The sequence below is a fragment of the Borostomias antarcticus genome, assembly GCF_949987555.1.
Source record: "Borostomias antarcticus genome assembly, chromosome: 5".
Taxonomy (NCBI): domain Eukaryota; kingdom Metazoa; phylum Chordata; class Actinopteri; order Stomiiformes; family Stomiidae; genus Borostomias; species Borostomias antarcticus.
In genome coordinates this window covers 8,777,565-8,791,442 of record NC_140238.1, presented here as the reverse complement: position 1 = coordinate 8,791,442, position 13,878 = coordinate 8,777,565, and the positions used below count along the sequence as shown (strand labels likewise).

Sequence of the window (13,878 nt, the reverse complement as noted above, 5' to 3'; positions counted from 1 at the left end):
TTGAGACACACCCTCTTTATTTCATAGTGGGAGTATAAAGTCGAACAAACCGATTGTTGAAGCATTCACACATCATTTTTCTTTTCTTTCTTCTTTTTTTTTTTTTTACAAGCGCATCTTGTATGAGACACATAGCCGGTCACAATCAACCTAGCCAAAGGCGACTGAAGAAAACACATCCTCTGATGAAAAAATGCAATATCTTTGCCGTAAAATTCACGGAAACATTCCTGCCATTTAGAAAAAAGGCAAACCAATAATGTCGACCACTGAGAGAGAGGAATCTAAGTGTGCTTAAAATAAATCAGTTTTGGTACTTACAAAACATATTCTTTAAAACTTAAAACATTCTTAAAATTATTACATTCAACCCCTACAGCGTTTGTCATTTGTATGTCCAGGGCTAAACTGATTGATGTAGGCTAACGCACAGCCATCAAAATGCACTGGATTCAAATGCAACGGTTTCAAAGCTAGACCTGTCAATTAGACCTTGCACTGTTTCAGACAAATAGACATCTGCTCTGTATTCCTCAAATGTTCCAACCACACTAGTGATCCTGGTTATGTGAGCATGGCTTGATGGCTGGCATGAGCAGTGAGAGGAGGCCTGCAAACCTAACTGGTGTCTGGGTGACCAGATAAGCCCCTCTATACAGGTGGCAGGTGCTGGCCCCCTACGACTGCGCTGTCAGAGGAACAGACAAGAACAAACAAGAATCAACACAATGGATATGTTTAAGAGTTATTAATGCATCATCAGCCAGGAATGTTACATTAAAATGGTCAGTAATCGACAGAACAGAATTTGTAGAGTCTGCCGGCCTGGTTTGAGAGACCGCTGTGTAAACAGCCATTGCATGAGAGCCACATAATCATGTTTGAACACATTAGATTGGACATGTTTGTCTAATCAAATAATAGTGTGTATTAGTACTGTGCCGAATGGGCCAGGGAGCCATGACTGGGAAGCTGGGTTAAGATGCTGTCCCATATGTTGTCCCATGAGGATGGGCTGAGTTCAGAAGAGCTCATTGGGGGTGGACTGGAGGCTGTTCTGGCTTTGCTAGTGCTTAGGGCTTCATGAGTGCAAATTTACAATAGGATATATTAGCCGAGGTGCTTGTCGTTCACCGGTTCAGTGCTTTTCCTTATTTTTGTGCATATATATGTGTGAAGGGTGCAGATATTCTCTTTCTAGTGTAGGGAGAATGATGAATTGCTTGACAATAAACATGCTTTAAGGAGAGGATGAAAATAAAGGCACAGAGAATTGGGCATTTTTCACTGGTCGACAGCGTTCTCTGCTACAGCTCCCGCAGAGGTTCCAGAATGCCCTGTCTTTTGTGATCAACATCACTAGCCATGAAAGTACCAATGCCTTGTCAGACCAGCGGCCGCCTGGGGCTCTCAGACGCACTCCTTCGACAACAGAAAGCCACAGACAAAAAACTAAACCCAAACCAGCAACAGCCTCTTATTACATGTACTGTAGCACATCTCTAAATTCAACCTGGACAGAATATAGCCTAGCAAACGCACAAGTCACACAATCAATATAAACAACATATTACAGACAAATAACTAGGCCTAAACAAGCAGCTTAATGGGTAGTTAATTCTCTTGTATTGAAGGTTCATTCTGTACAGTGACAAACGTGACTGGATCTGGTCTCCGGCATACTAATCCTGTTAAATAGACTAGTTACTTACTTACAGTACTTACAGACTAGTTACTTACTTACTGTAACTATGGTTTACACAGGAGATAATGGGGCAAAGATGTGAGTTACGGAACTAGTTAATACACCAGGGGTGTTCCACAAAGCAGGATCAATGAGTTACCCTACTAACTTGACAAAATATTCTGTAATATATTTTGTGATACACATATTTAGAAATGTAAGTGTTTGGAACTGAACCATTACCCATAACTTATATTTAAGTTTATAATCCAAATGAGTTTTCAAGGTCAGCTGATGACCGTAGGAGCCCTGTTTTGTGGAACACCTCCCACGGTATTACTGTAGAAGGGCACTGGGTAAAGCTGTAATGAAGCGCATGTTCTCATTTGCCGTTTGAACAATTGCCAGCAGCAACAGCTGTGTACAGCCAGGGTTTGCAAGTTTGCCACTAAAGTGTTGATTTAAGCATCAGCAGACACATAGCTAATAGAGGGATCAACGGGTTCACACAGGAGCAGAGGATGACCTGATAGTGCCTATGTTAACTCTTACTGTCTCTGTAGATAGGCCAGTGACATTGTTTGGCCAAGTTCATTAACGACTGATGCTCAAAGTAATTAAGCTAGACATGGATGCCGTTGCAAACTAATTACTCTTGTCCCAACCCTGCTTTTGAAAAATAGACAGCATTTTCAGAATTACTCAGAGACCATCACTATCACACAGGCATCATCAGTGCTTTGGCAGCAGGCTTTTGAATCACACAGCAATATGAGAACACACACAGTAGATTTTCAAAAACATGTCCTGTAAACCTTCAAAAAGCACACAAAATGTTACATCGCTATTCTCCAAAGGGTACTGTATTTCACAAAAAGGTTCTTTGTTGACTTTCCTGGCCAGCGAAAATGAAAATAAGAGACAAAAAGCGCTGCTGAAGTGCATTCTGGGATTTAGTCAATATTTACAGGACCCAAAACCCACGAGTGATAATGCACCAGTTTATATACAGTACAATCAGCTCATCCCGCTCCTAGCCAGTCAGACCAGCCTTGTGTTTTGGGGATAGCAGTCACATCCAGATTGGGTGCTTCCAGACTAGTGTTTCAGTATTCCCACTCATCCGTCTTCATGTCCAGGTAGCTGAGGATGTTCTGGGCAAACTTGACCGCCTGCTTGCGGGCCACCTTGGTCATTTCGTCGCCCTGGGGATCCACTGCGTCCAGCGTGAGCAGCTGTTTGGTCAGGAGCTCCTCCAGCATCATGTAGCTCTTGTCGGCCCGCTTGCCGCCGAAGTTCAGCGCTTGGGCCTGGAGGTCCGACAGGATGGCCAGGACCAGCCACACGGACCTGTGGGACGGGTGTTCACCGGGGCCCGACTGCCGGCGGGCCAGCGCCTCGCGGAGGTCCAGGAAGGTGATGACGGCCTGGACCTCCACCACGGCGCGGCGGCGGGCCTCGCGGATGCAGGGGTTGCGGGCGGTGTCCACTTGGTCCAGGTGCGTGAGGAGGCTCTGCAGCTCAGCCTTGGGCCTGAAGCTGAGCTCGCCCATCCCGCTCTGCCTCAACACCTGGCCCAGCAGGTGGTGGACGTGGCCGCGCACCGCCTCGATCTCACGGATGGAGTCGTTCTGCGCGAGGTCATACCTGAGGAGATTAACACACGACACCACGCTGTCACGTTTCAGCCAGCTTTGCCCTGAGAGAAAAGACACTATATATATCTGTGCGTACGGCCGCCATTATCAGCATCTGCATACGAAGGAGAACTCTACTGTATTAATCCCTTTGGAGGAACTTCTTGGTCAGGGGCACTGACAGGAGTAGGGGTGGGATGAAATATTGATTAAAAAACATTTTAACATTTTAACTTTTACCTTTCTGGGCAGTTTGGCCTTTTGGCACTTTATTTTATATTGGAATATGTATTGACAACGCTTCAGTATATGAATAAAACACAAAATTCCTGCTTTTTGCCGATATAGTGGTATTTTTTCTTCAGTTAACACCGATATTGTGATGTATCGTTGATGAATTGTCTTACATTGTATCGATTATCGCAGAATCGCTGTATCGTGATACCATCAGTCTCGGGAGTAAAATATTGTTAGGTTATCGTATCGTGAGTGACCCTGTGATTCCCACCCCTAAACAGGAGTATGAACCCTGACATGCATGTCTTCGCTGGTGGGAGGAAACCAGAGCACCTGGCGGAAACCCACACAAACAGTGGAGAACACGTAGACTCTACACACAGAACGGACCTGGGACGGCCGGGATTCGAACCCGGGACCTGCGCCGGCCTTACCTGCGCGTGTCGTCTCCCTCGCCCTCCAGGTCCAGGTGCTTCAGCAGGCCGTTGATCTCCTCCACTACCTGCTTGCGGTAGTTCCTGACCGCCTCGTTCCCCGACACGTCCAGGGCGTCCAGCTCCACCAGCAGCTCCGTCAGCACGCGTGACAGGTGGGCACAGCTGTCCCTGCCGCTCAGCCCCATCAGCAGCGCCACCAGCTGGCTGCGCGCCCCGCCCACCTGCACCATCACCTGGTTGATACTCTGCACCGCCTGGTGGGTGTCCTCGGACAGCGGCAGGGTCTGCTGCCGCGTGCGGCCCTCGATCACGTCCTGCACGGCGCACAGGCGCGTCAGGGCGCGGTAGCGAGCCTTGCGCAGGGGCACCCGCCCGCCGGTCTTCACCTGGGCGAGCCGCAGCATCAGCTCCTGCACGGCGTCCACCAGCTCGTCGCCGATCTCCGCCGCGCCGCCGGCGCGCTGCGGCGCCACCACACCCTGGTCCACCAGCCGCCGGGCCTCGTGGCTCAGCTCCTCGATGGCCAGGCGCGACGGGTGCGTGGCGTTCTCCTCCAGGTAGCGTAGCAGGCCCTCCACCTCCTGGGCAGCGCGCTTGCGCGCGCCCTGCAGCTCCGCCTTGCCCTCCGTGTCCACCTGGTCCACCTCCAGGAGCAGGCGGGTCAACTCGCGCTCCAGCCGCCGATACTCGCGGTCGCTCTGCAGCCCGCTGTATGTGCAGACCTGCGGGCCCAGGGCGGCCACCTCCCGCTGGACCTCGTACAGGCGCACCATGGCCGGGTGCTGCTGCTGGTGCTGCTGCTGCTGCTGGTGGGGGTGGTAGTGCTGCTGCTGCGGGTGCTGCTGCTGCTGGCCGCCATGGTCCATCCTCTTCCCACCATCAAAGGGCTTCCCAAACAGGCTGGAAAAACAGACACAGCGCCGGGGGTTAGCTATCGGGACAACGCCCCCAATGGTTTAAGAGGACATGGGGTCTCCGCCAGTCCGGGTCCAAAACAATCAGTGTTACGCACCGCTGACTGAAGCATAGTCCTAGTATGTTGTCGACGACCTGACAATAAACGGATACTGATTCTGAACAAGCTACTTGTGTGTGCAAGGCAGACTTTCCGTCCAGCGCCTCGGGAACACAGCTGGTTAGGGTTGGAGAGAAAGCCTCCAGGTGGGTAGCTCTCAGGCTGCGTTCCAAATCGCATACTTCCACTATACTATGCCAAAAAAGGATGTAGTGTCCCAATACATAGTATGCCACATGCAGTACACCAAAAATACCAGGATGTCCTACTACATCTGGTGGTATTTTCTCACATCCAGTTTAAAACTTTGGTACTAGCCTACAGGGCAATGAAAGGAACAGCTCCCTCCTACGTCCTGACCATGGTCAAACCCTACTGTACTTTCAGGGGCAGCTGTAGTACTGTACGTACTGGTAATAAAAAGCAGAAGTATGCGATTCTGAATGCAGCCTCAGGTTTAGCTTCTCATAGATGAAGTCTACAGTGGTTGAATGAATGAAATGATTCATTGTGACAGATCAAAACTGGACTACAAGATAAAGTAGGATGCTTTATTGTTGACGTTTTTGATTATTAATGACAAGTCTTAATGTATTAAATTGCACGCTGGCTTACATGATGAAGTTTCTCAGGCTGAGGCCTGTTCCATTCTTATTTCTGCTGAGGCTGTAAGTTTGGCTGTACTTTGGTACACTTAGCTGGACGCTTAAGCAAACGTCTCTGTTGATTTAGGCTCGTTGTGACTTGTCATGACAGGTACAATGTCCAGTAACTCAAACAGTTGTATACTCCTCCTTTGATCCAATCATAGTGTTAATATGTCAGTATCTAAGTATCTAAATATTATATGCAAGTGTGATATCCATCATAGTGTCAGTTGACTGCAGTTGACCCAGGATGAACATGTTTGACAGATTGTCAATAAAACACCAAGTCTCGTAACAGCAAATCCATTGTCTGCCTGATTTGCCTCAAAATCCTACATGACATGTAGGCCTACTCATAACGTTTCCATTGTGTAATGCTGACCTCACCTAGCTCTGTTACACCCAAAATGAAAGGCTGATAGCAGTGAAAGGTTCACCTGACATTGAAAAAAGCATTAGTCTACTTTATCTTGTAGCCCAGTTGATGACAATCACTCAGCTCACACCTGAAAGTCTGATTAGACTAGAGCATTTCAGAGGTGCCAATATCTAATCAGCACCATGGAACCAACTCTTTACTGCAGTGATAAAACGCCTTACACCTTGACCCCGCATCCTCCTGACTGGTCCCTGGTCTCCCTGCTGGTCCCCTTCCTGTTCTGGTCCCCGGTCTCCCTGCTGGTCCCCTTCCTGTTCTGGTCCCCGGTCTCCCTGCTGGTCCCCTTCCTGTTCTGGTCCCCGGCCTCCCTGCTGGTCCCCTTCCTGTTCTGGTCCCCGGCCTCCCTGCTGGTCCCCTTCCTGTTCTGGTCCCCGGCCTCCCTGCTGGTCCCCTTCCTGTTCTGGTCCCCGGTCTCCCTGCTGGTCCCCTTCCTGTTCTGGTCCCCGGTCTCCCTGCTGGTCCCCTTCCTGTTCTGGTCCCCGGCCTCCCTGCTGGTCCCCTTCCTGTTCTGGTCCCCGGCCTCCCTGCTGGTCCCCTTCCTGTTCTGGTCCCCGGCCTCCCTGCTGGTCCCCTTCCTGTTCTGGTCCCCGGCCTCCCTGCTGGTCCCCTTCCTGTTCTGGTCCCCGGCCTCCCTGCTGGTCCCCTTCCTGTTCTGGTCCCCGGTCTCCCTGCTGGTCCCCTTCCTGTTCTGGTCCCCGGTCTCCCTGCTGGTCCCGTTCCTGTTCTGGTCCCCGGCCTCCCTGCTGGTCCCCTTCCTGTTCTGGTCCCTGGTTTCCCTGCTGGTCCCCTTCCTGTTCTGGTCCCTGGTTTCCCTGCTGGTCCCCTTCCTGTTCTGGTCCCCGGTCTCCCTGCTGGTCCCCTTCCTGTTCTGGTCCCTGGTTTCCCCCTCTGGTCCCTCGTCTAGACCCCTTCCACTGCCATGCCCCCGCGGGCACACTCCTGATGGTACAACAGCGTCCACGTGTGATCTATCAAACATTCGTACGCTGCCAATCCCATCATATGAACGATCGGGCGGTGCAACAAGAAATTTCTCAGACTCGCATCCAATAACAACTCTTCACTCTCCATGGTCATGAATAGTAGAAGGGGTACAGCTACGGCCATATTGTTTAAAGAATGCAGCCATTTCATGTTCACCATTGTGATCTCACATGCTGTTTCTATATCGTGGAGAGAGATTACGTGATCATGGGCGCGAAGTCAGGCTAGTGGATAGTGGTGGATATCTGCTATTTAAGTGCAAAAAATTGTTTTTTATATAAAAGGTGGGTGGCTGGAAGTGTAGCCACCTCGGAGAAAAGGCTTTCATCTATCGAAAACTGTCTTCACTTCAGAAGTAGTAAAATAATATTGTCTGTAGATATGGTAGTGCAGACTGAATTACAAAAGTCAATGGCGTAATGAATGGTTCCTGGCAGGGCAGTATATCATATTGTAATTGTCATAATCGTATATTTAGCGTCAATTGCTTTGTTTCATTTGATTTCAATGTCAAATATCAAATTGACTTTCTCAGTATTTAAGTAACTAGGAAATACTAGGAAATTGCTGATCCAAACGTCATGATTCAAAGCTAATGGTTTCAGGTAAGACCAGCGTGTGTAGGAAGGGGAGGAAATGGAGTAAAGGGAGAAATTAGGTATCCTGCATTTGGAGGAAAGGTTTTGTCTGGTATGCATGGATGTAGCTTTCTTCTAAAAAGAAACTGCCTGTCTAGAGTCACAGTCAGAGTGAAACAGCGGGCAAGTTCTCTTCTTTCTGTCTCGGAAGAGTCTGTCTGTCGTTTTTCTTGGAGTTGACTCATCAGTGTCCTTTCATTTAGAGCAGAATTCCTCTAATGGGCCTGTCCAATGGAAGACGGTCAAGCAGGCCATTGCATCTCAAAGACAGATCATTAAAGGCTTGATATTTGCTTTTTATGAAGCAGTATTAAGCACCACCATCACTGCTACCACTGCGCACCCTTGCCAACCGTGCTAAAACAGACCCCCCCCCCCACATAACAAATCCCCATTTAACCCCTGAATAGGCCTACTGTATGTGGCTGAGCTTAGATGCCAGTCAGAATAAGTCTCATGCGTTACAATTCTCAAACTTGTGTACACGAGCTGAGACTTGGCGTGAGATTTGGTCGCAGTCTCCACTCTCGTCCAAATTGATAAACCAAACTTGGCGTGGAAATGACCGTAGGCCCAGTTTTCTGTCATACGATCACTTGGTAAATGAGGGCCAATGTCCTTCTCCCGGATCCCCTACGGTACCTCCTCCCCGTCGTATCCTGCTGCCGCTACCTTTCTGCCCTGCGCCTTGCCTCCCTGCACTCCCCCTCCCTCACCAACTTATTAAACCTGCCTGCTGGGCTCTACAACTGCTTCCCACCTCCCGAGTTGTGCTTTCAGGTCCAATACTGTCGAAGCCCCAACAAAGTACAAAAACTATTTAGTTAGCTAGTTATATTCTTCAAAGAACATCTTAGTAGTCAACTAAATGTTACATTAATACATTGTATTTATATTCATATTATTTACATTGATAAAAGTCTCAATTCTCTTGAGTTTTATACAATTCATAACACCTCTATTCTGTTAAGTTCCACACAACAGCATACTTACAAAAACTCCTGAGGGATTGAGTGAGATTAAAAGATTTAACTCCTGGATCGAAATAGAGCAGCCTACACACCATTAAATTATGCGCCAGCCATCAGCATCCAGACGCAGCAGATTGAGAACCTCTCAAAATATTTTACTGGCAGCTCTGCTGCTGCTTGTCCACAGTGCTGTGTCTGTGATGTCACAATGGACAGGTCAGTCTCTGGACTTTTAAAGAGACAGCCGGTCATTGCTGAGGATGTGAGAGGGTTTTTTCAAAGGGGATTATGGTGAGTGTGTGAGTGGTGATTTGGCAGTCTTTATAGGATTACCATGCATAGTAGGTTTTTAGATTCAATGTAGCCTATTTCAGCATTCTGCAGTATCTTAATCTTTACACCTACTTGATAACATTGCAATGCTATTCAGAAATAACGTTACTAACACAAGAGCCAAAAATTATGTCAATATTATAGCTCAGAGATAATAAAATTACCATATCTGCCTCTGGGTTAAAATCACACGTGCCATACCTTATAAAGTACAATCATTGCATACAACAAGAGAGAGGAATTTAATAATATTTCCAGGCCTCGGGGCAAGGAACAAACTACTACTTGACTCTTCATTTAACCAGGCTGCACAATAAGAATATCTCCACTGCCATGCTCTCTGATCTGAAAGCATGTAGCTTTACTAAATCACTCTGACGCCTGGCCCCAAACATGTAAAAAGACAAGTCACCAACGTAGCAAAATTCCTAGGCCTACTCGTTCTAAAAAACAACAACCCAAAAACCTATTTTTTGATAGCTATGATAAGATGAGATTGATGAAGAGATCGGTGGATTAGTGCTTTGAACTTGCTTCACAGAAGGCTGCGTCTCAAATGCATGATGTCTGTGAATCAACGGATGGGGTGCAAGCATGCTAGATGGTTAACGAGCAAGTATTCTACTCGTATAGTAAATTATTTCCACCCGTATGGTTCTTCCCCTCTCAATCTTTCGGACATTCAACTAGTAGCCTATGCTACAAAACCACCACCCACCTATGCTTCCCACCATCTCGGGGGCTTCCAACAGCCCGTGGGTAAGGTGACGCACCACCACTGAGCTCATCTAGGTGACGCGATCATCCCCCAAAACGTTCTAGAAACGACCACTCTACAAATAAGAATGAACAGGCGACCAGACAGCTTTAAGCATTATGTCATCGTGGCAAATCCCATCACATACTTAGCTACTGTACTTGTCAAAATGCGGATAGAAATGGCAGTGAACGCACAACACAGCATCGCGGCTGAAAAGCTTGCACCATCGCATACCATCACAGGCTTGCAGCGCGTGCAGCCTAGCCTGTCTTGCAATATATCTTACAAACATAAACGCATTTCAATGTGTCAGTTGCTAGGCTGCTGTTCCAGTGTAACAAACGCCAGCAATGTCTCGCCACCTTCCCAGATGCGCAGGAAATGTCTCACCTTTTCAAAACTCCAAAGACGTTCGCGCACATTTCTATAGCTGGCTGTTTCCATCAGCTAGGGCAACTGCGTACATTGATGATGTAGTCGTATCCAAATGTATGTCTTTTGTCGATTAGACCACAGGTCTTGATGTGTTAAATGGATGTCTCGCTTGCCGTCACCGTGGTACCAGAAGGTACTAGCAAACACTGCGGTCCACTTGGCTTTGCCCCTCCCACGCACAAGGGGGTTTGTTCGCGTGCGTCAAATGCCTTCAGCTGGGGGTCTAATACTGTACTGATTTGACATTCTATCAGTAGAACCCCAACAGAAATGCTGGGCTGCGTCCAAGACTACCTCGTGCAGAACGTATGCACCTTATGCATCATTGGGTTTCAGTAAATGTCCCATGATGACGGGAGGCATATTGTTTTGTAGCATATAGTGCGCTGAATGTCCGAAAGACGGAGTATGCATCATGGGGTTTCAATAAATGTCAATGTACGGAGATCTAATACAGAGCTAAATAGAATTAGGTCATTAGGTCAAGATCTGGGAATTAAATATAATAAGCAATGTAATAAGCAGCGCGACACAGCTGGAGTTGAACGCATGAAAACAGCTGGAGCGAGTTTGGAGTTGACAGACGTTGTTGGTTGGTGAGTCAGTCAGACTAAATCAACCAGCAATGAGCCTCCAGCTCCCACAATTGTCATTTCTGATTCAAATAGCAAATGTAGGCTTGACAGACGAGGTTAATTTACAAGTCTTGAGTCCATCATAATTGTGAGCAAATGCACTCACATTCTATGTCGAGCTAGCTAGCGCGGAAGAAGCTAACGTTAGAGCATCGACTACTACCCTGACTTGGCTTGTTTTTACAAATACTCACTCTACTACAATTAGAAAACTGCCACAACGTTACTAAATAAAAGGAGAATGTAGTCTTACCTGCATAACCAACGTACAGCCATCGGAGTATCTAAGAAGAGCTATGAACAACGCAAATAACATTAGGCTGTCATTAACAACCAGATAGCTAGCTAGCTAAACACTGACAATCCACAGAATCAGTTGTATTCTTTCCACACACTAGGGAATCACTATTCCTACCAATCACCGTGCTGCGTATATACATGAGTTAGCCAAACAAGAGAAATAGTTACTGTATACTTAATGGGATAAGTTAATTTGATTATTGAGTAGTTATTTAACACATACTGCATGGAAATTATGAAAAAAAATGTTATCAAAACGTGTCAAGCATATATACGTGTTTGATGTTGGTCGTCCAACCTAATACCTTATAGGAAGTACGGTAGGTCTACTCGTTTAGGGTCATCCGGTGGCAGCCATTCACGTGTCCGGGCTTAACCAACGAGAGGCGCGCACTCGACACAAGAGTTTATCAATGGATTTAACAAGGTTAGAGGAGAACAGGTAATCCGCCGGACGGCCCAGGTTTACATTTTAAGCTTAAAAACTGACCAGCATACTGTGGTAGGGTTAGCTAGACATCCAAGCAACCCCTGGTAACTCTCTTGCTAGTAGTTTGTAGGTTGAATTTAAAATGACTGCGAATACGGCAGGATGTTTATTATGGAGGCCACTCTGCCCTTATCTTGTACGTCCTTTGAGTCTACGGAGCTTATCAGCAGTTGCCAGTCGTCAATGCAGTTCTAGCCAAGAAAGCCAACATAGGAAATCGGCAAAGGTGCGTGAGTCCGCTCGCTGACACTCATCATCACCTATAGCCAACAACCTACATGCATGTTTGTACTTTATATAGTTAGTGTGGACTACTGAATGTGGGTCAAAATAATGCACCTCGCTGTAGTTAACTAGCCATAACTTACAGAGCATCGGCAGCAGCGAGGCTCTCTCGAATATGCTTTCGATCACAGTAAATGTAACATCCATACTGCACCAGGCTGGGAACCTTTTCTGCAGTGAGACACAAACTATTATGACATTTTCCACACAGATTATTATTATGCTAATTTGTGCCCAATACTAGGAATCTAACCACTTAGACCAACCACTTTTTTTTGTCCATTTAGGAGAAGGATGCCTAAATACTATGTTTGCTGTAGAAAATGAATAATTCAATTCACCCCATCCGTTTGTTTTTCAGAGATCTAAGTTCATCCCAGCAGCTGGCTCTAAGCATGACTGGATGGGTCCACCAGACAGGCTGTCCAGCTTGCGTCCCATCATATATCACATACCTGAGAAGGAGACAGAGTTGGAGAAGCAGTTAAGAAATTTGAGACAAGAGACGGGGGATTGGAACCACGCGTTCTGGGCTAAGCAGAATGTCACTTTCAGCAAGGTTTGTATTGAATGTATTTAGTGTTATTCACACATTTGTACCACCAGAGGGCAGCATTGTATTGAGGCCAAGTATTCCGCCCATACCTACTGTATGGACATGCCTCCCGCTGTCCTTGAATATCTGGTTTAGGAAATCATTATTATGCTAGTCTATGCCCTATAGTAGGAATATAACCACTTAGACCAACCACTTTTTTGTCCATTTAGGAGAAGGATGCCTTCATTATCTCACAGCTGAAGGCAAAAGGCTTGTCTGAACGAGATGAGAAAGGTGAGCTGATGGACGTCTCCCTGACAGGGTGAAGGATTATGAGAGCAGATGATTAGTCTGATTCTTGAAATGACAGCGGATGAGTGAAATTAAGATCTATTATGATGATGATTTTTTTCTTAGGGAGGAAGAGAACTCTGAACAGTGAAGAAATGGCAGTGTTTTACAAACACTTCCTGGACATGAATCGAATAAAACATGCTAATTACAATAAGTAAGTTTGTTTGGAATGCATATGTTATTGGTAAGAGACAAATCACAATGGCTGAGTCTATGATTCAGCTCATCCTGGGCTTGTGAATACAGGCTGTTGTTTTTGTGGGTCAAAAGCATTTTATCCATGTTCACTGTCAGTATGTGTTATGTGGTGTGCATGACACACATTCTCAGAATCACAGTATGTCCGTAGGCTGGTCATGATAAAAGTCTGAATGAGTTCTCTCTCTTTCCTCCTCCCGTGTTACTGACAGAGAGTGGTACAGACGTAACTTCACTATCACCAGGCTCATGGGCAGAGTGGCCCTCGCCAACATCTGGAAAAAGCTGAGAGAGAGAGGGAACGGCCACAAGAAGGAAAAGAACACCCCCACCACATGATGCGGGATAAAAATGCTCTCTCTAGTCTGTCACCTCAGCCCCTGGACATTTATGTATTATTGATTAGGGAACATGGACGGTCTTCACACTCCCTAATATTGCTTGTCAAAGGTAATTGATGATGTTATGAACAAGCGACACTGTATAGGAACTTACTTTGATAAATGCTAGGAAATGAAAATGCTGAGTTTGGTAATCAGCTAAATACTTTCAAGTTCTTAAACTGGTGTCTCGCTATCTTGGGTTTGTGAGATCTTACAACAAAGGGTCATGTCTAGGCCAAGGTCATGTGTTGTAACCAATGACACTAGTAACGCAGCATCCTCTGACATGCAACGTTTATAATCCTCTTATCTCTTCAAGTCACACACCTGCACTCTACAAAGTATATGTGTACTGAAATACAAAAGGTCTTGTTCATTCAGACACTTGTTGTGCATGTTAAATGAGAATGGAATTGATGTCAGTGTTAATTAATGACTAACTTGTATTACAAATGGCCTGTACTAAACACGCCTCACT

The 13,878-nt window shown here is 46.6% G+C and overlaps 2 protein-coding genes across 5 annotated transcripts; one reads left to right on the top strand and one right to left on the bottom strand.

Moving 5' to 3' along the window:
* Positions 1-11,199, bottom strand: bag5 (BCL2 associated athanogene 5). 4 transcript variants are annotated; one of them, XM_084438238.1, is made up of 3 exons: positions 11,106-11,199; positions 3,993-4,895; positions 1-3,331 (listed from the first exon to the last, which is right to left on the bottom strand). In XM_084438238.1, the coding sequence occupies exons 1-3, from the start codon at positions 11,126-11,128 to the stop codon at positions 2,791-2,793; spliced, it is 1,467 nt and encodes a 488-aa protein (XP_084294364.1). In that variant the 5' UTR covers positions 11,129-11,199; the 3' UTR covers positions 1-2,790. The 4 variants fall into 4 exon arrangements, with proteins under 4 accessions (XP_084294364.1, XP_084294363.1, XP_084294366.1 ...); XM_084438237.1 differs by lacking the exon at positions 11,106-11,199 and adding an exon at positions 10,173-10,307; XM_084438240.1 differs by lacking the exon at positions 11,106-11,199 and adding an exon at positions 8,782-8,879.
* Positions 11,200-11,703: 504 nt separating this feature from the next.
* On the top strand, positions 11,704-13,718 carry coa8 (cytochrome c oxidase assembly factor 8). Its single transcript, XM_084437762.1, has 5 exons — positions 11,704-11,868; positions 12,289-12,486; positions 12,696-12,759; positions 12,883-12,973; positions 13,230-13,718. The coding sequence occupies exons 1-5, from the start codon at positions 11,725-11,727 to the stop codon at positions 13,354-13,356; spliced, it is 624 nt and encodes a 207-aa protein (XP_084293888.1). The 5' UTR covers positions 11,704-11,724; the 3' UTR covers positions 13,357-13,718.
* The last annotated feature ends 160 nt before the right edge of the window (positions 13,719-13,878 follow it).